The 23,721-nt window shown below is 44.5% G+C and overlaps 1 protein-coding gene across 1 annotated transcript; it reads left to right on the forward strand.

Moving 5' to 3' along the window:
• The first annotated feature begins 248 nt into the window (after window positions 1-248).
• Window positions 249-16,131, forward strand: LOC145417567 (sodium- and chloride-dependent neutral and basic amino acid transporter B(0+)-like). Its single transcript, XM_080286274.1, has 15 exons — window positions 249-369; window positions 1,225-1,400; window positions 1,878-2,088; window positions 2,290-2,421; window positions 2,772-2,955; window positions 3,411-3,528; window positions 3,908-4,075; window positions 5,446-5,517; window positions 7,010-7,109; window positions 8,068-8,318; window positions 8,861-9,058; window positions 10,189-10,362; window positions 11,389-11,508; window positions 11,971-12,122; window positions 16,020-16,131. Exons 1-15 carry the CDS (start codon window positions 249-251, stop codon window positions 16,129-16,131), a joined length of 2,289 nt encoding a protein of 762 aa, XP_080142400.1.
• Window positions 16,132-23,721: the final 7,590 nt, after the last annotated feature.

A 23,721-nucleotide genomic window follows, 5' to 3' on the forward strand; every position in this document is an offset into this window, starting at 1 on the left:
CTGCTTAAACTGAATGAACTGTTGTAAGGATAGGAGAGAAACTTCCTTTAACGTAACTCTAGCTATTCATAATTTACATAAGGAAATCTGCTTCTGACTGAATGGGATTTAACTTCCAAACCATTTTCAGATCGATTGAAGTTAACCTGACCTTTCTTCATATTTATTTTCAGTATAATCTGGCTAACTTGAACAAATCGTTTTCAGTTGGAATTATCTAAGCTGATGTCCTGTACTGCAAGGGTGAGATGAGCGCGAATGATGGGTCAACGAGTAGTGCGGAGAGGGAGAGCCAGGCCACCATCAGGGCGAGGCTGTCAAGGGCGTCGTCCACACTCACAACAAGGACCAGAAAGGGATCCAGGGTCGGTAAGTAAGTTGGGGGGGCGGGGGGGGACTGAGTGAAAGGTGAGTGGGAGTAGGCGGAATAGTCGAGGTGAGTGGGAGGGAGGGATGAAGTGGTGAATGGGATAGCAGGAGTAAGTGGGATTGTTAAGACGAGTGGGAAGAAGCGATGAGGTGGTGAGCAAGTCTGTTTGCATTGGCAGAGATAAGCGTTACACCTTTGTATGGGCAAATGATCACTTGCATAATTTATTGTGGTTAACGTCAGACGATTTTTTTCATCTGAGAGATTACCCTGCCAAACAAAGGCATGGCAAGAGTGTGTAAGGATTGTGAGTTGAAAAGTGTGATGGGGTTGGTGAGTACCGGGGAGCGGACGAATGAAGGCCATGAGAAGAGATGAGTAGGAGGGAATGGTGAGCTAGTGTGTGTGTGTGTGTGTGTGTGTGTGTGTGCGTGTGTGTTGCTGTTCAATCCCTTTCTTTTACTTCTGTGAACTGTGCAGGGTAAGGACAGGGCAGCTATAAGACGCTTAGCCACTGTACTTATCTCCGTAACTCTGGTCTCCGGGTCTGTGGCGGGTTACTCATCCGTCACCCTAGAATACAACACGCTTCATCATGCAGGTTACCACAGTTACCTTCCCTTAGTGTTGCCCTGGGAATTCATTTTTCGGATGAACACCTGAATCGAGTAGTGCCTTCTGCCTGCACCATGATTCAAACCCTGACATTAACGGACCAGCAACACTCGGCTACGCGGAGGTAAGGCTAACTGATAATACTCGTTTGCAAAATGATAGGTCTCGCTGGGACTGTAATGTCTTTGTGGCCTATGTATCTGTGTAACTCCATTAATTCCCTCTCTCCCCTAAAACAGAGATGGTACATATGCCCGGAGGATCGCTGCTGATAGAGGTGGATGAGGGTGAGGGCGACGGTGAAGGGAGGGCGGTGGTGGGTAGGAGGGACAGTCTGGAGGGGGCCAGGACAGTGGGGGGCGTGGCTCCCTCACCAGACACCACACACGTCGACATGAAGATCAAACAGGAGATGGTGAGTGGGGGAGGAGGGGGAGGAATTTTTACCATCATTTAGTCCCTACAATTGGAGTACTAATGACGCTGAGATTATTTAGGGAATGATATTATTTCCCTATCCCCTACGATAATGATACCTTAACCCCGGGACGTGCAGTGAGCCAAGAGCATCTCTTTAACACACAAAATAGGACTCACAAGACAGCATTAGTTTACAGTCCTCTTGTCCCACAGATGTTTCACGATGGACTACCTAACGGCTCATGTGTTTCAGTTATATATGAAATTTTCACTTATAGTAAGGATGATCTTAACTCTATGGCGCATTATTTATACAGCACAATATATACATAGAAAATAGCAAAATTATAAAAAATAAAAACTTCACTGTATTGGAGGGATTAATAACGGCATGGCAGTCTACAGATAACCACTTACTCTAATCGCTTCACGTAACAGTGCTGACACGGACTGTACCTATACACTCTTACAGGCCCATCACAGTCCCGACGTGGGCGGGAGTGGGGGAAATAAGGGGCAGGATGACGGCGTGGGGGGCGGCAGGGGGTCAGGGGAAGCAGAAGAGGAGCCGCTGCTGACCTACGGTCCGACTAACCTCCTCCAGCACCTCCACCTGGCACTGGCATCACCGGCAATGTTCAGGATACCGGCACTGGCATACAAGTGGAGCTCTGCAAACGGATGTAAAGATATACTTGTGTGCCTTTCTATTCCTACTTGTACATTGAACTTACCCCATTTATTACTGGGAAACAGGGCTTTGATGATGATAATGATAATGATGATTACTTTTGCAAGATCTCGTTATGTTTGGACACAATTTGGAGACACTGTAAATAAAGTCCTAACTGCAAGTGTACATTACTTCTGGTTGTACTTCACAGCTGGGTTCCTGTTGGCGTACCTGATAGTGTTGGTGGTGGGGGCCCTCCCGTTGTCCGTGCTGGAGCAGATCATGGCGCAGTTCTCATCCTTAGGGCCCACTACGGTTTTTCGGTGTCTACCAGTACTTACAGGTGGGGCACGGCACGCTTCTTTCATCTAGCTCACTTGTGAAAAAGGAAACGCAATACTTAAAAAAGGAAATAATCGTACACACACAATACTCCTAATGAAATACAGTATACACATACTTAAAATGGTTGGAGTGGTAGCTTACAGCTGCAACACACACACATAATGCAACTGATAATATCTGCACTACACACATGGTGTGTGTGTGTGTGTGTGTGTGTGTGTGTGTGTGTGTGTGTGTGTGTGTGTGTGTGTGTGTGTGTGTGTGTGTGTGTGTGTACTAAGTTGGCTATGTATTACAGGTATGGGTGTGGTACTGCATATGTTAACCAAAAGCACATACATACTGCAGGTGTTGGTGTGGGCATGCTGTTCGTGTGCATGGTTCTGGGTGTGTACTCTTGCATGGTACTGGCATGGTCACTGCGCTATTTCGTGGACAGCCTACAGACGGACCTGCCCTGGGCCTCCTGTCCCCACAACAACTCAGGCTGTGGCGTGCCTGATATGTACACCCCAGCACAGTTCTACTTCCTGTACGTTGAGGCTTAATGTACAATTGAGAACAACAGTTTCATTACATAACCAATCCTAACGTTAATGTGGCTGGGCAGGAATGAAAAATATGAAAGGAAAGTATAAAAGTATGACTGTAAATAGAGTCAGTTTTTAATAACCATGGTCCATTCCAAATTATAATTACTCTGCCATGACACATCATTCAACCTCTACCCATACTCCCTCATTCTAATTCCATCACCTGTATAATTCTAAACTGATATAGACTTTTATTACAGGAGATGACAGCAGAGTGAGGTAGTAAGGGCAGGTGTGGAAGGGTGTGAGTCTTTTACTTTTAATTTGTAATGGACAATAATGAAATAATAAGGGAGTCAAGGCTAAGCTGTTACTGTTACCGTCTTACCTAACTCAACGACCCTGACAACCCACTAACTACCCACTTAACCACTAAATAATTATGTCCATGCAGGAACAGCGTGGTTGGTGCAGTGGGTGAGGAGGATGGCGTGATACTATACTTGATTCTTACCCTCATCTTTTTGTGGACGCTCTTGGCTCTTGTGTCTTTTCGTGACAGGCCATGGCAGGTGAGAGTATTTTTTTTTTTTTTTTTACGGCCGCCATTTCGGAGTCTGGACGAATCTCGATATAGTTTACTTAATTAAATTTGGCAGGTTTTTATTATTTTGCAGCTTATTTCCCATATCACAATGGTAAAAATAAGATAATACTACGGCCCTATATTCTTTCCATTACACTGTTTCCTGTTTGCACCATATTCTAGTATGAATCTACCGCTTCAGCTCAGCATTCAAGATGGAGTGATGACAATTTTTACTCCAACATACGTGAATAGGTTAAAAACTTAACGATAACTACGATGACGATGATGATGATGAACACGACAACGATGATGATAACGATGCTGCTGATGTTGATTTTTTTTTTCCTCTTAACGTTCCTCAGATTGGCACAATAAGTCATGTGTGGTCGCTGGTCACCGTGTCCATGCTGGTGGCGCTGGTGGTGTGTGGTCTACAGCAGAGTGAGAGCGGCTCCCGGTTGGGTCACATATTCATCCTGTACTCAGCTGACCTCGCCCATCCCGATATCTGGCTGGACGCTTTTGGACAGGTGGGTATTTTATTTTTCACCTGACGGAACTGGACTATTATAACTTCATTCCTAAGTCACGATCGCATAAAGTTTGATTAGCCTTAGTTATGTGATCGGAATGAGTTTCCTTGGTCACTAGACAAACAGCCCCTCTAATATGATTCCACTTAACCATCAACGGAGCTGAAACGGATCCTCGTCAGGCTAGAACAAATGCGTTATTCCTGACTGGGCGTCTCTTTTAAACTGGAGTTATTTCAGAGGCTAGTAGGCAACACGGTGGGCTCCTCAGTAAATTAACTACTTCATAATCACACTAGAAAGCACTCAGAGAGCGCATATCTCCGCCAATGCCGGATCCTGATCCGCAAACAAATTTAACCAATTTTTTCTTGGTCCATGGCCTACCCAGCCACAAAATTTAATTGAAATTCATTTTATACTGTGCGGGATACACACGATCAGGATCCGCCCCCAAATTTAATCAGTTCTTTCTTGGCCCATGACTCACCCTTCCACAAAATTTCATTGAAATTCGTTGAGAACTTTCGGAGATACCGTCTGGAACAGACAAACAGGTGAACACATACGGTAATCCTCTCGAACTTCATTGGCGAAGGTAAAAATCAAGTTCAATTCCCGGTGTTCAACAGGTAATATTATTAGAGGTGTCTGGAGGTTTTGATCATGTAATGCTATCAAATGTGTAGTGTGGTATTCTTCCTGTAAGTCCTGAGAACTAGTCTTGCCTCTGCTAACTACGCCTCGATGGGGTCATATGGGATTGGTCGTTGCCCCATATAAGACGACTTGGTTGTTACTCCCATACAAGATAACCTGGTTGTTACCCCCATACAGGATGACTTGGTTGTTACCCCCATACAAGTTGACACACATATAGGCACATGGGAGGGCTGTTTAGATCAACCCAGTCTTCGTGATTGCGATAAATGGATGAAAAATAGCTATACAGAGAGTTGGCTGAATGGGTAGATAAAAAGTGTTGCTGTAGTAGTAGTAGTAGTAGTAGTAGTAGTTGTTGTTGTTGTTGTTGTTGTTGTTGGTGGTGGTGGTGGTGGTGGTGGTGTTACTGTTGTTGCTGTGGCCTCAGGCTCACCTGAAAATGAGTCCGGTGAATGCAGACTCAAGCTTCCCTTTTCATGGAGTCCACCATCCTCCTTTCAGGGGCAGGAGAAAACCGAGGTCTGTTTACTTAACCAGGCAGCAAAGTCACCCGGTTATTTCGATGCCATCACGGGAAGGCGTCCTCTCCAGCATCAGACAGAAAGTTAGACAGGTTTGACAGACATGTAGGGCGATAGGCAGGGCTATATAAATAGATATGCAAAAACGTATTATCAGTAAATTTTCCCTTGGTTCCTTTGCAGGCGGTGTGGACGATTGGACCAACCCTGGGCCTTCTCATCAACAGGACCAGCTATAAACACTTCAGGGAAAGGGTGAGGATAATTGAACTGATAATAAACTGATAAACTATACGTAAACTATAACTGAACTATAATGCAGTGATGTTATAGCTACCACTACTACCACACAAAGATTATATTGCAATGATAATAAACTGATAAACTCTAAATTCGCTATAAATAAACTATACATCAGTATCAAAATACTAACTGACTACACATAATCAATTCCGTGGCGATAACAAAGCATAAATAAATAATAATAAGGCTACACTGGAAAACTTACAGACTGATAAACTGCTGTGCTATTGCCATTAAAGTCATAAGAATATACGAGTGTATATATATCTCGATATATGATGTGATTAGTGTTTAGATTAGGGGAAATGACGAAATTAATGCAACCACACACACACACACACACACACACACACACACACACACACACACACACACACACACACACACACACACACACACACACACACACACACACACACACACACACACACACACACACACACACAAAGACACACACACACACACACACACACACACACACACACACACACACACACACACACACACAGAAATACAGTTACTGCTCACACGTAAAGAATGTAACCACAAGGAATGCAGCCTCGAACATAGTCTTCACACACACACACACACACACACACACTTGTCGAGTACCCTGGTGTTACTGACATTCATGAATCGAAATCTGCTTTATACAGTTGTCACTATACAATTATTATTATTATTATTATTATTATTATTATACAATTATCCACACATCCTACATCGAGTACTAAATTATTATTTTTATATAGCCACGGCCCTACTTAAATGGACAGAAAAATAAAGGAAAAAGAAGTTAAGTATATTAGGAAAATATGTGAAGAATTTATGTGCTGTTGTTATGCTGATGTTAGTTATTATTCTCTGTCCACTTTAACTAGGCGTAAAATAGTCATCTCTCCATCCCGAAAGCGGATATATAGCAAGATGTTAACACTAGAATATGGAGCTAGTCACGCAGAACAGCTGTGGAAAGGATGTAGAGTCACTGTTTTATTCTGACTCTGTGTTAAGGGATATAAGCTGCCAAAGAACGAAAACCTTCATCTAGTTCATGAGTATCGTTATCCTGTCAACAAAACACTGGATATGCTATACGAAATGAGAAGACTGAGGGCCCCTGCTATACAGGAACAACTGACTACAACTATACTGGTGACACGATTTTGAGAATGTATTGACTCCAGAAAGTAACCGGGCACTTAATACTTATTGCTATCTCCTGACGCTTTAACTCAGTTTAGAAGAGATTTTTCGAAATGACTAGATACAGCCTTTATAAACTTCCATCTCTATACTAGGGAGCCCTCCTAAGCTGAATGAAACAACGCGCAGGTAACAAGAATGAAACAGATGCGTAATGGGAGTGATGGAGCTGGCTATGATGGATAAAATGTATGTTACGGGATTTTAAAATGCTGGTTACATATTGTGTCTGTTTCAGCTGCGCCTGGACGCATATACAGCCGTGGCCACCAACATGTTGGTGGCGTTGCTGCTGTGTCTCGCCACCTTCCCATTCCTCACACAGCACCTTGACGACAGTAAGTCAGCACAACAAAACCTCACCGGACTCAAAAAGTTGAGGAGCCCTTGTGTGTGTGTGTGTGTGTGTGTGTGTGTGTGTGTAATTCACCGGGTCGGTCAGGATCACTTGATGGTCGTGATCGTCAGCATTTTACCCTCCCGGAAGGGAGCTGAGAGCTCATATAGTCCGATCTAAGGGCAAGGCTGTGACCTTCACACACGCACACACCCGTCCCCTTGCTCAAGGGGGACAGTAACCACCCACTTCGTCAGTGAAACTTTTCGCAACCTGAGCGAGGCGCGAACTCCCGTCCACCGGTTGGCAAGCGAGAACGTTACCACTGTGTGTGTGTGTGTGTGTGTGTGTGTGTGTGTGTGTGTGTGTGTGTGTGTGTGTGTGTGTGTGTGTGTGTGTGTGTGTGTGTGTGTGTGTGTCCTGCTCTGGGCATTGGCTGAACAACACGTTCTGTAAGGCTCTGCAGTCCAGTCCGTGCAACACATCTTCGCATGTCACTACTTCGGCACTATAAACCCACTGTCCGTACTGAATCCACGTTAGGGCTGTCTCATGCATAACTGGTGCACTGATATCAGCGGGAGTGCATTTATGAAATGCCGGTGGGTTTTATAGATGACTAGTGAAGTCTGCTGTAATAAAATTAATTCTATAGTCTGTTCTCTGCCTCAGTCTGTGTTCAAACTCTCATTATTTCAGGCGGCAGATGACTCACTAACCAGTAGGCCACCACCTCCACTTGTTCACCTTTCTCCCTGTTTGTCTAACCTATCCTCAGTGCCTCTCCCCCTCCCTAGCTGTTACCTCTGCTCCCCCACCCTCTTGCTGCCTATCTACTTAACTTGCTCCAACATGCTCCACCCTCCTACTCTCCTATTACTGCCTGCCTGCCTGCCTACAGTCCTCTCACCTGCCTTCCTCTTAGCTACCTACCTAACCCTTCCCTCCTCCCCCACCAGCCCCTGGGTTCTTCTTCGAGGCCAGCTCCTTCGCCGTGACGCGCCTGGGTGTGCCTCAGCTGGGCGCGGCGGTGCTCTACCTGTCGCTCAGCAAGGCCCTCTTCAATCACGTCCACCAGCTGGCCTCCACCGTGGGCATAGGCGTGGCGGACCTGCTGCCTGGCCGGTGGCGTAGTGGTGCGCGGCTCTTCCTCTGTCACGCCGCCACATCATGCATCGCCTTCGTCGCCACCTTGCCTTTTATCACCACGGTAAAGCTTGAATACCCAACAAGTGGCTGGAAGTCTCGATTTTGTAATGCAACCAGGCGCTTAAGCTCGTCACCTACCCTTTACCTTCATCACAACGGGAAGGAGGACGGTCGAGATTGGTTAAATTAGTTGGGGAATGTTCAGGATACGTTACTTCAGGTAATAGGTTAGCCTGGGCAATGGTCAGGTTTGAATCTCCCCCGTCGTGTCATTAAGTCTTGGATCCCCTCTAGTATCTCCCTCCCCTCCATCACTACGGTAAAATCTGAGTTCCCAAGAGGCCACTGAGGATGTTTTTAGATCAATAATATCATAAGGGACGTAAATCAGTTACCTGCCTGCCTTGCTGATCCAAAAGCAGTTGACGGCCATATATCTAGTACTCCTTGTTATCCCGCACGTCGTATTTACCAAGGACTATCCTTGGTATTGACGGCCTTCTTCTTCTTCTCCTCCTCCTCCTCCTCCAACAGCAACATGTGGGTGGGTTGGTCTCGCGCAATCAAAAGGCATAAATAACCCTTCTCCTTCTTCACCTCCAGCACGGCATATATCTGGTCCGTGCAGCTGACGCGTACGTGCCGTGGGTGGGCGGGCTGGTGCTGGGCGGGGTGGAGGTGGGTGGCCTGGTCTACGTGTACGGTGTGTCCAACATTCGTCAACACTTCAAAGCCATGGTCAGGAGGGATACACAAATATTCTTCATCACGTGGAAGTTCGTCCTGTTTCCGATGTTCCTGGTGGGTGAGAAAGAGAATCTGCTCATTAAAGACAAATAAAACAACCCTCTCTCTCTCTCTCTCTCTCTCTCTCTCTCTCTCTCTCTCTCTCTCTCTCTCTCTCTCTCTCTCTCAAACACACACACACACACACACATTACTCATCGCGGTATTTCTGGTGGGTTGGCAGCTACATCGGAAGGGGAGGGGGAGACTACTAGGCTCCCCAGAACACTTTCCTTATCGTTATTAATTCACAGGGTACCTTAACCCCTTCACTCCCAGTCTTTCATTTATGCAACAGGTCAACTCTGGAACTGTCTCCCTCTGTCTGTATTTCCTGTTGCCTATGATCTCCAGTCTTTCAAACGCAGTGTGTCCAGGCATCTCAAAATGATCGGATCTTGAATTTGGCTCTCTATTGTATTTTGTTTTTCTCTTGGAGGGAACTGTTACTGCGGGCTCATGGCCTTTGGTTCCTTCTTCCTCGCATAAAAAAAAAAATTGATTACACGTTTTATTATATTTTACTTTATTTTATTGTCAGACAATTCAGTAGCCTCGGATTGTCCTTAAGAAGTGAAAAGGCATACATTCTCATCTATAACGTATGCAAGCTGTCAAAACTAAGAACATATAAATAAAAAAATCACAATGTGTAAGCCTACTATGCAGAATGTATGCCAGAGGAAGAGTTACCCTACATAGCTAGGGATCCAAGAGAATGCACAACCCTCAATCCACTGTGAACGATGATATTATTTAATATATCTACCCCTTGACAGTCTTATTCAACGTCAGATATCTTTTCTGGAGAAGAATTTAGAACTAGCTCCATTAATCTCCTTCACAAGCATCAAGTACTTTTTTTTTTTTTAATTAACTCTGGACAGTTTTATTCAGCAATGGTTAAGCATTGTTTGGTGAACGCCTTATATAATAATAATAATAATAATAATAATAATAATAATAATAATGACACTGATGACGAAAGAGTAGGGAATGAGTATATTCCCGATTCTGTTCTATATGTGAGTGTAGGCGTGACATATCATCACAGGCATCTCTGTTAGGATTTAGCCGTAGCATATTATCTAACGGCGGTCTGTCAGCGAGTGGGCATGACAAATTATCCTGGGGCGCTGTTTCAGGGTGTGGGCGTCTGGGCGTGCGTGGTGGGCGTGGCGGGACCTGTGACGTGGAATGAAGTGCACCTGACGCCAGAACAGGAGGAGGCCTACAGGGTGGCGGCGGTGGTATTGGCGCTCATCCCAGGGGCATTATTACTTGTTACCACCGCCATCTTGATTATCAGAAATCTTAAAGTGCGCTTTTTATCTCTTTTATTTATCTACTAACTACCACCGCCATCTTGCTTATTCGAATTTTTAAGGTGGTAAGGTGGTAGTTATCTCCAATTCATTTCGTTTTTCCTTTTTACTACTAACCACTACCATCTTCCTTATTAAAAAAAAACTTAGGGTGAGTTATATCAATTTCATTTTGGTTAATCTTCTCTAGTTTTTATCTACTCGTAATAACCACTACTGCCATCTCGCTTATTCGAAACCTTTTGAATTTTATCTATTTAATTTTACTTAATCTTGCCTATATTTTTTTTTTATCTACAAGGTGTCACTACCATCACCTAATCAAAATTTGAAGGTGATAATTTTCTTTACTTTTTTTCTTTAATTTTTTTTTTTTTTTATTAACTCACCTTTCACTGCCATCTTTCTATTATGGTATTTCGAGGAGACAATCTGTACTGTTTTATCTAGCTTAATTTTGACCTTATGGTCATCATCATCATCATTATTTTAGAGTGAAGCTTTATAGTTTCATCTTACCTAACTCTCACCTGTTTTCTCGCCAACTCTCTTCCCTTTCCCTCAACTCGTCTCAAAGCTTACTCTCTCTCACTCTGACCTACTGACTTCCCTCTCTCCCATCCCTTGTCTATCTGTACACCTATCCTACCCATTCCCTCAGTCCACCTGTAATTCTACCCATTCCCTCAACCCACCTACAATTCTACTCATCCCCTCAATCTGCCTATAATTCTACTCATTCCCTCAACCCACCTTTAATTCTACTCATTCCCCCAGTTCGCCTTCAATCTATTCCCTCAACCTGCTTTTATTTCAACCCATTCCCTCAGTTCGCCTATATTTCTACTCATTCCCTAAGCCCATCTATAATTCTAACCATTTCCTCAGTCCACCTTACATCATTCCTACCCATTCTCACGTAACCCTACTGACTTTCCTCTTATCTTTCTCTCAGTCCATCTTTAATTCTACCCAACCCTTCACCCCACCCATCTACCCTCTCCTCCCCTTCTCCTGTAGGACCTGAAAAGCCTAATAGTGCCCAGACCAACGTGGGGTCCTGCTCTGGTCCACCACAGGGCCCTCTACACCTCGGGGGTCCTTAAGGCAAAGGTCAACGTACCTTACCTCATTGTACAGGTGAGGCTACAACGTCTTTAACACCTTCACTACGACGCGGTCTTCAAGATAACATAACTCACTAACAATTATTCCATTTACAGTTACTTCACTTGTAACTTTTTTACATCATTTCGTATGGTAAATACTCGTAAGTGTGTGACATTTGACAACTATCTATGAATCTGTACTTTTTTTTTTTCCCTGTTACTGCTGAAACAAAGATAGGGGAAGATGGAAATGGGACTTCCTTTACTTTTGATCCATATCTCGAAGGGGATCAAAGAATAATGCTCTGTGATGATGATAATCATGATGATGGTTATTTTTAAAAAATTAAGAATTAATTTTGTCTGGATTAGAGTTGCATCCGAAAATATCGAGCTCTATGAACAGTACTTTCAGTCTTCTCACGTTTTAAGCCGCGTATTAAAGTTTTGTTTGTATTTATTTACCTGTGCATAGCTGTGTGTCTGCATACAGGTGGAGGGTGACGGTGTGGGAGTATGTGATGAAGGAGGGAAGGGTCCGTGGCTGCCGTACGGGTTCTTCTGGTTCCCCTCCAAGGCCGCCTCTGTCTTTCTTGCCTCCAACCCCAATCCCACAACCACCATCACAAGGGCGCAGGTGGCCAGGTATCTGCAGGTATTTATGGGAAAAATTATTAATCTACTTTCTAATCTGTCTGTTCAGTACCTGACGTCGTGTTCTATTCCATTCATTCTTTTTAGTGTATTGGAGTTGGGTTCATTTATCCTAACACTGTAAAACATTCGAACTGTCAACATTTCCCGCATCACAACCACAGATGCAGTTCGGTTCGGCTCGGGTGGAGGGTTGGATGACTGACGAATTTCTCCCAACGACAACAGTGGAGGGAGAGGGTGAGGGTAGGGAGAGGAGGAGAGGGAGGGTGACACGAGGCACTGTGTCATCGCTCCCTAACTCCACTTACCACCGTTCCCCTTCCACAACCGTCTCCTCCGGGCTAATTCTTCAACCTCATCTCCTACCCACCGCCGAGGCCGAAGTCATCTCACCCCCACCTGCTGTCTACGACAACCAAAATCTTATAATTTAGCAAATCACCTCTCAATTTGTAGGTAAACATTTGCATCACAGTTACAGAGCTTTGGTGTAAAGGTACTGACATTAATATTATTCACACAGGACTTGTTAAGAGGTCTGTATGTCGTGAGTTTGTAAATAAACGTGTATTTATTTATATATGCTTATTAATCCTTCGTTCTGTCCTATCAAGATTCAGACAAGAGGTTTTCGTGAAAGAATTTTTTTATTACCTGCTGCTGCTGCATCTTGCGAGGGTTCTAGTTGCTAAATCAAGTGGCTAGAATGTCGAAAGTTGCAAAGAACTCATCAAATCACTATGAATGATACTCAGATCTCTAGAATATTGCTAAAATATGTCCAAATCCACAGTGATAAAAAATCTTGCTTTAGAGATACCGTACGTAAATACATGCAGATCCAAAGAAAAAAAGGGCTAAAATGGCATTTTGGTCCATAAACGGACCCCAGTATTTTTATCTCGACTCTGTGACAATCCTTCCTCCCATGATGCTGTACTTTCCCTCCTATAGGCCAACGGCTCCATTTTGTCCCTCCATCTTTTCTCTTGGTGAATTTATCTTTCTTCTGTCCCACTACATTCTCAAGGTCTCTCACAGTTGAAATCTCCACCTTCAGCCTGGACAAACCCCTTCCCATACACCCTTCTCTTGTCATACTCTCTTCCCCCATTCCCTTATGCGTATCAGAAGTTTGTTTTTGGACTGTATGGCAGGAAAATAGTTTAGCACAGCCTGTTTGTCTTCATCTGAGGTAACTAGGCCAGTCGTATATTGGTTGCGTAAAATTCACTGAGCTTTAGTTGAGTAGGAATGAGACTCTTTAGTTACCGGTACTAGGAGTCAAATTCGTCTTCCAATTTGACAACACATAACAGTCACCTAAGCTGCAAAGGGGTTTGGGATCTGTCAGGTAAAAATAAACCGACTGCAGTGTACGAGCAGAGCATTGGAGACCAATGCAAACAGTGTGAATCCTTTTCTCCATACTAGAATTACTTACTGCGTACGGACAAAAATTGCAGCTAAAAGGAGGGGGGGGGGAAGGGTTAACTCTAGTTTGGAAAATATTTTGGTACATTACTTGTCCTGCTGTTGATTAAAATGGTCCAAGAATGTGTTCACACTGACGGCAAGCAAACAAGTGGAGATCAGGGATGGCCCGACCGGGGGTGGGTCACCCCCTCAATATTTGTTTCTGATATGGTCAAAAAATTACTGGTCAAAAATGGAGAGCAGTGACTTTTTTTTTTTTAACACAAAAGGAGAGGTCTCCGAGAGGACAAAATATTTTTTTTACACAAGTTTTACGTTTTCTATATCTATATCTATATCTATCTATCTATCTATCTACATCTATATCTATATATCTATCTATCTATCTATCTATCTATATATATATATATATATCTATATCTATATATCTATCTATCTATCTATCTATCTATCTATATATATATATATTTAGAGGACAAAATAAAAAATACCCTAGCATCCCTCCTGTCAGGAGAATAGTCTAAGCCAAAATCAAGTACATGTATGTACCATAAAAATCAAGGTGCCTTGACCTGGACCCCCTTAACCCATGGAACGGTGGTAAGGGGCAGGGAGTGGGGGGTCGGGGCAAATTTGTATGCACTCCTGCTACTGGTCTGGTCATAAATAACTCCAAATGTCATGACTGGGTGAATTAGTTCACTACTAAATAATTTATATGGTGTCTATTTTCTGGTCAACAATATTTCAGGCTCCAAGTATACAGGTGGCTTTAAGTAGAGTAAAAGTACAATCAGAGATGGCCCGACCGGAGGGGAGGGGAGTCACCCCCACTACTTGGCTCAGAATTGGTCAAAAATTCACACAGTTGATCAAAGAGAGAGAGAGAGAGAGAGAGAGAGAGAGAGAGAGAGAGAGAGAGAGAGGCTGCTTTCCAACAAATGGAGTAGGGTATATTGTGAAGTGCATGAATATTCACAGTAAAATCATCAGGGTGCATTTATAGTGCGTGTGTGTGTGTGTGTGTGTGTGTGTGTGTATATATATATATATATATATATATATATATATATATATATATATATATATATATATATATATATATATATATATATATATATTGTTACATAGCCTATGATTTTATCATCCTTTGTGTAATTCTAACGTACAGTATGCTGCATGTTTGATCACGAGCGTGTTCTACCTCACTCCCCCCCTCCTCCCTTATAGTAGAGTAAGTCGTTCTTTCTGTTGTACAGAGCAGGATTGTCAACTCTTTGTCCCCATGGCTTCATTTGCGCGTCCTTCTTACAAGTTGTATCAAGCTCTGCCGGCCCCTATACAATGAGCTCAGTCTCTGCACTGATTGCCACTTAGATCTACTCCTCATTTTGTTCACATCTCTGTCCTCCCCTGTACAGTTGTTATTATTGTGAGTGCTCAGGAAGTCTCCAACCGTCTAGCAACTGTGTAATTTGAGTATAAGTGTTATTGCATTTTTTCCTTGTACTGTGTAGCGTAAGGTGTTAATTCTTAGGCCTAGTGGGGTTTTTGTGTTTGATGTAGGGTTTTATGTCAGCCAATTGTTAATAATAGTTTGTATCTGTAATAATTTATCTTGCATTCACTGAGTATTATCTGGTATTTTCATTTTATCAGGGCTAACTTAGATAAATTTACTCTTGCTAATTTCGTGTTAATAGAGGCTATTGCAGTTAACCATTTATTTAACCTGTTTTTGCCATTACATTATCCTTATGAGTCCTGAATGTTTTGTTGTTAGTTTGAGCATTAAACTTTAACTTGTAGGTATTTTTTTTGTTCTTAAAATAGTAGAAGTGTTACGCCTAATTTCTTGGTCAAGTATGTTCGAGTTGGTCAAATAAGGGGAGAGTTGATCATTATGCGGCGAGTTGGTCACAACTAAGGTTAACCCCCCCCCAAAAAAAAATCACAAACTCCTCGGGTCATCCCTGGTGGAGATTGAGTTTTTAACGATGTTTATGCGGTTGTTATCCATACCTGTTCCATTACAACACGCTTTTTTTTTTTTTATGCCGTTTAATGAGTAGAGCCCAACCATTCACTCGATGTATTGCTTAAAGTGACTACGTCGAGTGACAAACTAAATGGTTTCCTGTATTCCAAGAAACCATTTCATGCCCTGGAGGTTAACCATGAATCCAACAAATGAACGCCCGGTGATCTAGTGAGTTAAGCCTTAAGGCACTTGAAATACGAGCGTGGCAGGGTGAACCCGACACCACCATCCCAGGAGGAGAGTACAAGGGAATGACATCCACCCCACGAGATGACGGAGAGGTTGTTTTCCCCGAGGCGCTGTCCAGGCAGGAACGAGATACATCTCCCCCGTGATCTGACGTCCCTCTTCCCCGCAGCCAGACCATCCGGCAATGTACAGTACAGTAAAAGTGCACTACATTTCAGCGGAGGGAACACTCGCCAGAATCGGGGTGGGCCCACTTGCAGTGGCAAGTTCCCAAGCAAACCCTTGGACGCCGAGTCCACCGGATGGGCCTCCACCAAGAAAAAGGACTAAGGAGGAGCCTCGAGGTTTGTTACACCCCAAGGGAGCAGCGGCACAGTAGAACCCATCAGGTATACCGTGGGTGGAGTGACCACCGGTTCTCCACCCTCTGCCAACCACCTTCCGAAGCCGGCACGTCGGCACGTCTACCAGACGACCTTTGCCGGTACTCCCCAGGAGGGAGGCGGGCCCCGGGGTAGACGCCACCTGAGATATCACTTGGGACTGACCACCAGTCGTCCCCCAAGGCTGCCCCAACCTCGACGGACGGAGGACAGACTTCACTGGACCTGCGGCTTAGGCCAGGAATGCCCACCGGGCCTCCCCTTCCCGACGTCCCCGGGACAAGTGTCCCAGTCCCTACGGTGGAAGAGCAGACTCCATTAGAGCTGTGGTTGTTGCCGTGAGTGCACACCGGGAGCCTTCTTCCCATCGCCAGGGTCTGTGGCCCCTGGAGAAGTCCCCTCAGACTCCCCCTCCACCCCTGTCCCCAGTAGGAGTAGTGCCCAACGGGGCTGCCTGGCAGAGGGAGTGTCCCCCGGACCTCCCATGCACACTCTGGACCGGAGTTTCGGCAGGGCTTGTCAGGCCCGCCAAGTAGGAGAGTAGGCCCTTGGCTACTCTCCCTCTGTGAGTCCCAGAGCTCCTACAAAGGGCAGTGCCTCTTGCTCCACCCACCCCTCCTGTGGCAGAGTGAGGCGCCCCTCTCCCCACCTCTCTCCCCGAGAGGGTGGGATCTGCTCCCCTACAGGTGCCCCGCCAGAGACCAGAATGGGCGAGACGTCCCCAAGGCCAGGTGTCCTGTCCCTGCAGCCCCGTCCTCCTCAGGCGCTGTCAGACTTCGCCGGAGCGAGAGGCCGCAGTCCATCCCTGATGGCCTCCTCCTGCAGACGAGGCCGCAGCCCCCGGAGTCAGCGAGCCACCCCCGACGCCTGCTGTAGCCGCCAAGTCTCCCCCGGCGCAGGCGGCCGCAGTTCTCCCCTGGCGGCCGCTCCTGCCAGACGAGACTGTGGCCCAGCCAGGGCACTGCCCTCGCCACAGCCGACCCTCGGCCCGGGCCTCCCCAGATCTGTCCCCAGGACCCTGACAACGACTAAGGGCCAGCGCCGTGCAGCGCGCCTCCTGGCCCTCTTCGGCCCTAGCTCAGAGAACCCCGCATCACCCAGGGCCTCTACAGAAAGGGGGCCACCCACCAACTCCTGCGGAACTCGTGGCGACCCCACAGGTGATCCACCCCTGAACTACACTCTGGAGGGCCCACCCCCAACGCCCGGCAGCCACCTGCGGTTCCCGGCGTAGGGCCTCCTGCCGCCCGTGACCCGAGCCCTCCTCCTCGCCAGTGCCGTGAGTAAGAAACTCTGAAGTTGTTTTTCCTTAGTGTCCGTGAGCCCCTACCCCAGTGAACTAACCCCTTCCCCCCCCCTCGCCCTCAGTGCACCCTCTTCCTGTGCTCCCCCAGTGATACCTCCCCGTGTGGAACTGTGAACTCCCCTGCCAATAACCTTGCGTGTGGAGTGCGTGGCGCCAGGCCATGGGTTGCCCCCATGTGTGACTACTTCCCCCCCACCGTTACATACGGACAGACAGCATCAGTGTCGCCCCCCTCCCCCCCTTGTGTTGTCCTTGCTGAAGCGATCAGAAGTGATATACCCCCAGTTACCTGTCTCGTAAGAAACTCTATCACTGCCCCCCTCCCCCCTTCAGCCCCTCAAGCGCGGATAGATCGTAAGTGCTATTCTCTCCTCCTCGGTAACGCGCATGTAGCTTAAGGATAGCTAGGATATCGTCTGTGTCAAGCGGGTGCATAGAACTAGCATAGGAGGCCGTTTATGTTAAGCGAATGTATATATAAGGACTTGAGTATACACTGCCGTCTATGTCGCGCGACTGGGTACGGTATATTGAGATATACTTGACTGCCTTTGTCATATGACATACATATGACACTGTGTGGGAATTATTCTATGTAAAGAAAGGTAGAATACTGTATAAAGGTCAAACTCGCTGAACTAGGTGGAAATATTTATTGTAAGAGCTAGCCTTCAGAGATTATCTGGTTGTTGTATGTCCCATAGTTTTAATCACAGATTGTGTGTGTAATTCTCTGTTGTTAATATATAAGTGCGCCTTTTGACCAGTTGTGGTTGGACTTTCCTTCCTCGCCTGTGACTGACCCGGTCGAGAACAAAGAACCCAAGGTTGCACCCGAGAAGTCGGGACTCAGAATACGCTGCATAACAGCACTAAGCCAGACGTGGGCAAATCCGAAGGCACCCTGGCGCTTATTCATGCACAGTGTCACTCAGGGACATTGTACCAAGTGGTCACTCGCCTCCAGTGTCTGCTCGTGGACTGAGTAACCTACCGTTCGTTCGTTTAATGACTTCCTGCACCTATAGTGCAGGCCGGGCCATACATTAGCTCGGTCAGTAGGGTGTGAGCTGACTTAAGAAACTGCATTAGTGGCGAAATTTACATAAAAATGGGAGAATGTGCACCGAACACAAAAGACCCCAAAGCTGTCTTAATCATTCGATTTATTAATATGTTGAGAAGCGTAGCGAAACGGTAGGTTATTCACACACACACACACACACACACACACACCACAAAGCCAGCCAGGAGACAGGGCGTGTATGCTGGGCAATCCCCAGGCCGTCCTCCCACTTACTGTTTTTTCAAGCTGATTCCAAATTTGAACTTATTTTTGGGAAGAAATGATGTTTTAAAAAGTTTGGTCAGGTAAATTATAATAATAATTGTTAGATAATAACAATAACAAAAAATATTTAAGTAGAACATTCATTTCCTTGCTCCACGCGCAGGCTACATAAATACAGCTATTGTGGACCTTGTGGTGAATGAAGGAAGCGTCTATCTATCTATCTATTGCCAGACTCCATAATCCCGTATGGGGTGGCCATTTATTTGTTTTACGGGAAGGGGCACTACCCACTTGCTGTAACGTAGGGAGCACGTATGGTTTGGTTACATGGTTACCACCCAGCGCTGTAAATGGTTTCTTGGCTTACAGGAAATCAGTTACTTGTCACTCAATGTAAAGCCACCTGTAAAGGAAAGAAAAACAATAAGAAGCGACAGAAAAGATGGGAGAAACAGGAAGAGAGGAGGGAAGGCACAGAAAAAGAATGATAAAAGCTAAGGAAGAAGTAGGCAGCACATCAAGTGCGTGGATGATGGTCGCCACCACGTGCCTCCCTCAAACCACGTTCCTGACAGGAATCCACTCGTTACAGCCGCGCTTAGAGCAACGCCACCGAGCAGATTCACCACGAATGCTTACGTTCATCGAATGCTTACGCGACTTTGGATCTTTTGTGCTTATACTTAAATATTATTTGTTATTATTAGCTAACGAAATTTACATAAAAATGGGAGGACGTGAACCAAATACAAAAGATCCCAGCATTGGTTATGTTCAAGCTTTAAGTTAAAGTACTCTGTATATCTTTTACAACAATATATATTTCATTTCATTTCAATGATTTGTAAGCACTGGAGTTAGGACCCCCCCCCTTCCCGTCAAACTTTTTCCCCCGTGGAGGTGGGATGCAGGTATGATCCACCCCTACCCCTTTCTATTTTCAGCTGTGTGCCAACTTACCGTTATTTATCAACTTTCACCGTGTTGTCCCAGTGTAAGTGCAAAAGACTTCAGTGTCATAGTTCAAGTAAATATTAAGTTATTTAACTTATTTAAAACACACTTAAGAAACGAGGTCTATTTTTTTAAAATTCCATGGCCACGTATCAGCTGACAAGTGGTAATTCCTCAGCTGGATGATTGGTTAGCAGTAGTACTTCGTCACTATCTTTCATAACAGCTTTTTTGCGGAACCTATCTCAATAAAGCCTTAATCATCGTTCCATCGTTTGTTGTACCGTGACTTAACTCAGTTAAATTTACGTATTTATTTGGAGACACTATTTTAAGGATAAGTGGCGACACCTTTCAGTGGCCGAATCTTCGTGTCGTACATGCCAACGCCTGAGCCAGTCACTTGAGGTAACTGGAGATTTTTATGTAATTAGCCACTGGAAATAGCGACAGCTTACCAGGGTGAGGCAGTGTAGCCACATAACCAGCCAAGTCAGGGGTAAGTCGCGAGGAACAGGCAGTTTGACGGTTTGGGTCAGGTTATTTCCTAACGAGGTAACTTGTTGCTCGGCGGTTTGGCAGTTTGTGTGGTTGTTTAGTCGGGATGCTGGCCTATTACAGCCTATTGCCTTTTTTATTTTTTTTTATAGGAGTACCATTAGAATACAGTTATTTGTGGTATGACAGACCATACATATTCATTGCCCTTGAAGTAAGTTTCACATCACTGGGTAGGTTTGTCATGAAACTTAACAGGGATGTGCCTTGGTTGATTTTAAACATACATGATGAAGTGTGTGCAGTGTTTTCAGGTTACAATATATACCACATTTGAAGAATTGATACAGTTGAATATGCTGGGATTTAATTATTTTGTCAGTAATGGCTAACAGTATGTCAGTATAATTTTGTTTCAAACTGATTGTTAGGAACTTGCTCTGTTAAATAATGTGGCAATAGGCCTTGGCATAGTAATTACGTGTGACTTCTGGTATAATGGGTAATAGAGAATTATCAGGAACTGTGTTGTGAGGATTTTTCACATAATAAACATACTGAGGATGTTTGAAATATTAGGTTATTTGGTAAAAGTGAATTATGGGCAGGAATGGAAACAACATGAAAGCTGATTTTGTTTTGTTTTGTTTCAGTCTGTAATCGGGTCGGCTATTTTACAGGTGTTCAGCAGTTTGATCTCACCTGTGCAAACACCTTTTCTTCAATTACTCGTCCATCGAAAATCAGTACGGTAGTAACGGAGATAAAACATTATTTATTCTAGCCATTTGGTGGCCAGAATGTCATGTCACATACTTTAGCCAGTCACCAGCCAAGTTGCTGCATGGCAACTCAATTTTGCCATGACCTCTGTGAAAGTAAGAGGCACTTTCTTCATTCCTGGTCTTGTGTTTTTTCAGGAATGTGAGGTGGATAACTAAGGTAATTTTAGGATTTGTTTTGGTTAGAACTGAAAATATCTCGGGTTCCAGGAGAGGTTAATGGATGCCAGGGTAGGTAAATGCTTAAAATGGCTTGTAATACCCTTATTCCTGGGGAGGAGGCCATATCTCAGAAACTGGTCGTTTCCAACAGAAATAAAGGTAAAAACTGAACTAATTACATTAATAAACAAAAGGAAAAACCATAGATTCATCACCAAGTGGAGCAGTTATGGGCTGGAACAAGATTAGGCTACAAAGTTTCTCTCCATGTCTGTACTGAGTCCCCTTAATAATTTTCCCTTACTGTTTTCATGTCTTGTGGTCATGTGCTGTGGATTTGTTCAAGTATGTACAGCAGTGTAGAATTGAAAAATACCATAATGGATTTTAATTGTTCAGAGACCTTCACCTGTAGCAGTAGTGATGTGTGATGCATCATTTCTGTTTTTCTGGATGATATTCATATTGTAACTTCTGATTTGCAGTGTAGGTAGTGCTTTTATACATGTTTTGTGCTTATTTTTATATTTGTCATCAGGATTTTTTTTTTTTTTTTTTTTTTTTTTTTTTTTTTTGACAAAGTACTAGATTCTATCTATCTATCTATAGCCCGACGCCCTAATCCCGCAAAGGGTGGCTGCAGACAAAAACGCCTCCAAGTCGCTCTGTCACCCACCATTTGACTACCCTCCCCCCAACTCACCCCCCCCCTCCCTCATAACCTCTCAACTCCATCCCTCAACCTCATCCTCGGTCTACCTCTCCCTCTCCCTCCCTCCACCTCACCTACATACACCCTCTTAGTCAGTCTTTCATTCTCCATTCAAGGATGAGATTTTCAGACATGTTAAGTGTCCTGCATTGAGAGGGAGGCTCCCGCAATTAGCATCTGCCTCCCACTCTCCCGCCAAGAGAAATCAAACTCCTGCTTTTTGGCATATGTGAGTGCTGGTTCTAATTAGCTGTTCTCTATGTCTGTGGTGCATGGAATTCCTCTGCCAAACTAACCACCAGGCTAATTATCTGTGGGCAAGCAGTATAAAAACAGATAAATCTCTTATTTTTAAACATGTGCACACCATTGAAAATGGAAAGATCAGAGAAAAGATTGTAGTATCAGAGTGCACTATGATGCAAATGAAATAATATTTCATCCGTTCTCGTTAGCACATTTTCAGTACAGTAATATGAAGATGACATTTATACAGAGTTACAGATTATGTCAAACTGGGTTTGCATTTTTGGAGATGACATTAACATGGTCCTCTGTAAATATAAAGTATGTTTCCGACACACAATGACTTTTGGTGATGCCTGTTACTGACGGCACGAGACTGCGATACTACAGGGACCCTTTGCTGTATATATATCCATGTGTAGACTTCAGGATTGTAAACAGATGCCATATTGCTACAATCATTTCACACAGCAAAACATCTTGTGATCCCATGAGGCCCACTACCAGTACAGCACCTTAACCCATAGTACATGCATGATGCTGTGTTTCTGTGAAGATCCAGGGCTGACTGATACAGACTTGAACAGCACCACGTGGAGTGCTACAGATAGACAGGCAGCTTTACAGACATGCCAAGTCTCCTGCTGCGGGCCACACTAGTAAACAAGAATCTCCCTCTTTGAGCTCCCTCTGACTTGGTATGTCTGGATTATAAGTAGGCTATGTTAATTAGGTTAGGTTATATCAAGTTTAGTTGGGAGGTAAGATGTTAATTTTTTTCTTTCAATAATTTATTTTTTTACATATGGTAAAATGAAAAACCAAAAGCTGAGCCAGTATTATTAGTTGAAAAAAATATGTACATGTATCCTTTCATTGTAAAGATACCAGGACATTCATTATCATCATCTTCTGGACCTCTTTTTCCACCTTAGGGTAGGGTGAGGAGTAGCAGCATCCAGACAGCCCATATCTACCCAGTCCAGTGGGCCACGCTTCCATTCACTCATCATTCAAGCCCCGGAATCCTGGCTCATTTTAGTACGGTATGACAAAAACATTCACCATGTTCTGTAGCTTCACGTAAATGTATCCGACAGAGTCATTCCAGACGCTGCCATGTTAGAAAAGGGTCCCAGATTCCTGTTCATGCGCTTCTCCTCACAATATTCATCCAGCTAGCTTGATCTCTTGTCAGTCCCCTAGCCCCATCAACTTCCAAACCTCTCTTCCTCACACACTTAAACCACCATATCCCTACACCTTCTCCTTGGCCTACCTGCCAGGACACATTGTATAAGACTGGAGGCCATAGGCAGTACAGTAGTATGTTTGAATAGGACAGTTCCAGGGTTGACCAATTGCTTATATGAAGGACTGAGAGTAATGTTGGTCAACTCTGGCATTACTGTATAGAGGTGGAGAGGCAAGGAGTAAGTGTGTGATTTAGATTCCTCTCAGCTCTGCATATGTTGATTCAGGTTGTATCCTCCATTGTTTTCTGTATGTTTTTACTCAACAGTTGACCTCTTTGAAACCCTGCCCTTTGGTGGGGAGTAAGCTGGATAAAGGGAAGGAAGGAA

The sequence above is a fragment of the Coenobita brevimanus genome, chromosome 110 (assembly GCF_032717465.1).
Source record: "Coenobita brevimanus isolate Jiangsu-jjx chromosome 110, ASM3271746v2, whole genome shotgun sequence".
In the NCBI taxonomy this organism is placed as follows: Eukaryota; Metazoa; Arthropoda; class Malacostraca; order Decapoda; family Coenobitidae; genus Coenobita; species Coenobita brevimanus.

Coding starts and splice junctions, on each gene's coding strand:
- LOC145417567 (XM_080286274.1), top strand. CDS start 249: ATGAGCGCGAATGATGGGTCAACGAGTAGTGCGGAGAGGGAGAGCCAG. Junction 5,518..7,009: donor ATAAACACTTCAGGGAAAGG/GTGAGGATAATT, acceptor TGTCTGTTTCAG/CTGCGCCTGGACGCATATAC. Junction 8,319..8,860: donor CCTTGCCTTTTATCACCACG/GTAAAGCTTGAA, acceptor CTTCACCTCCAG/CACGGCATATATCTGGTCCG.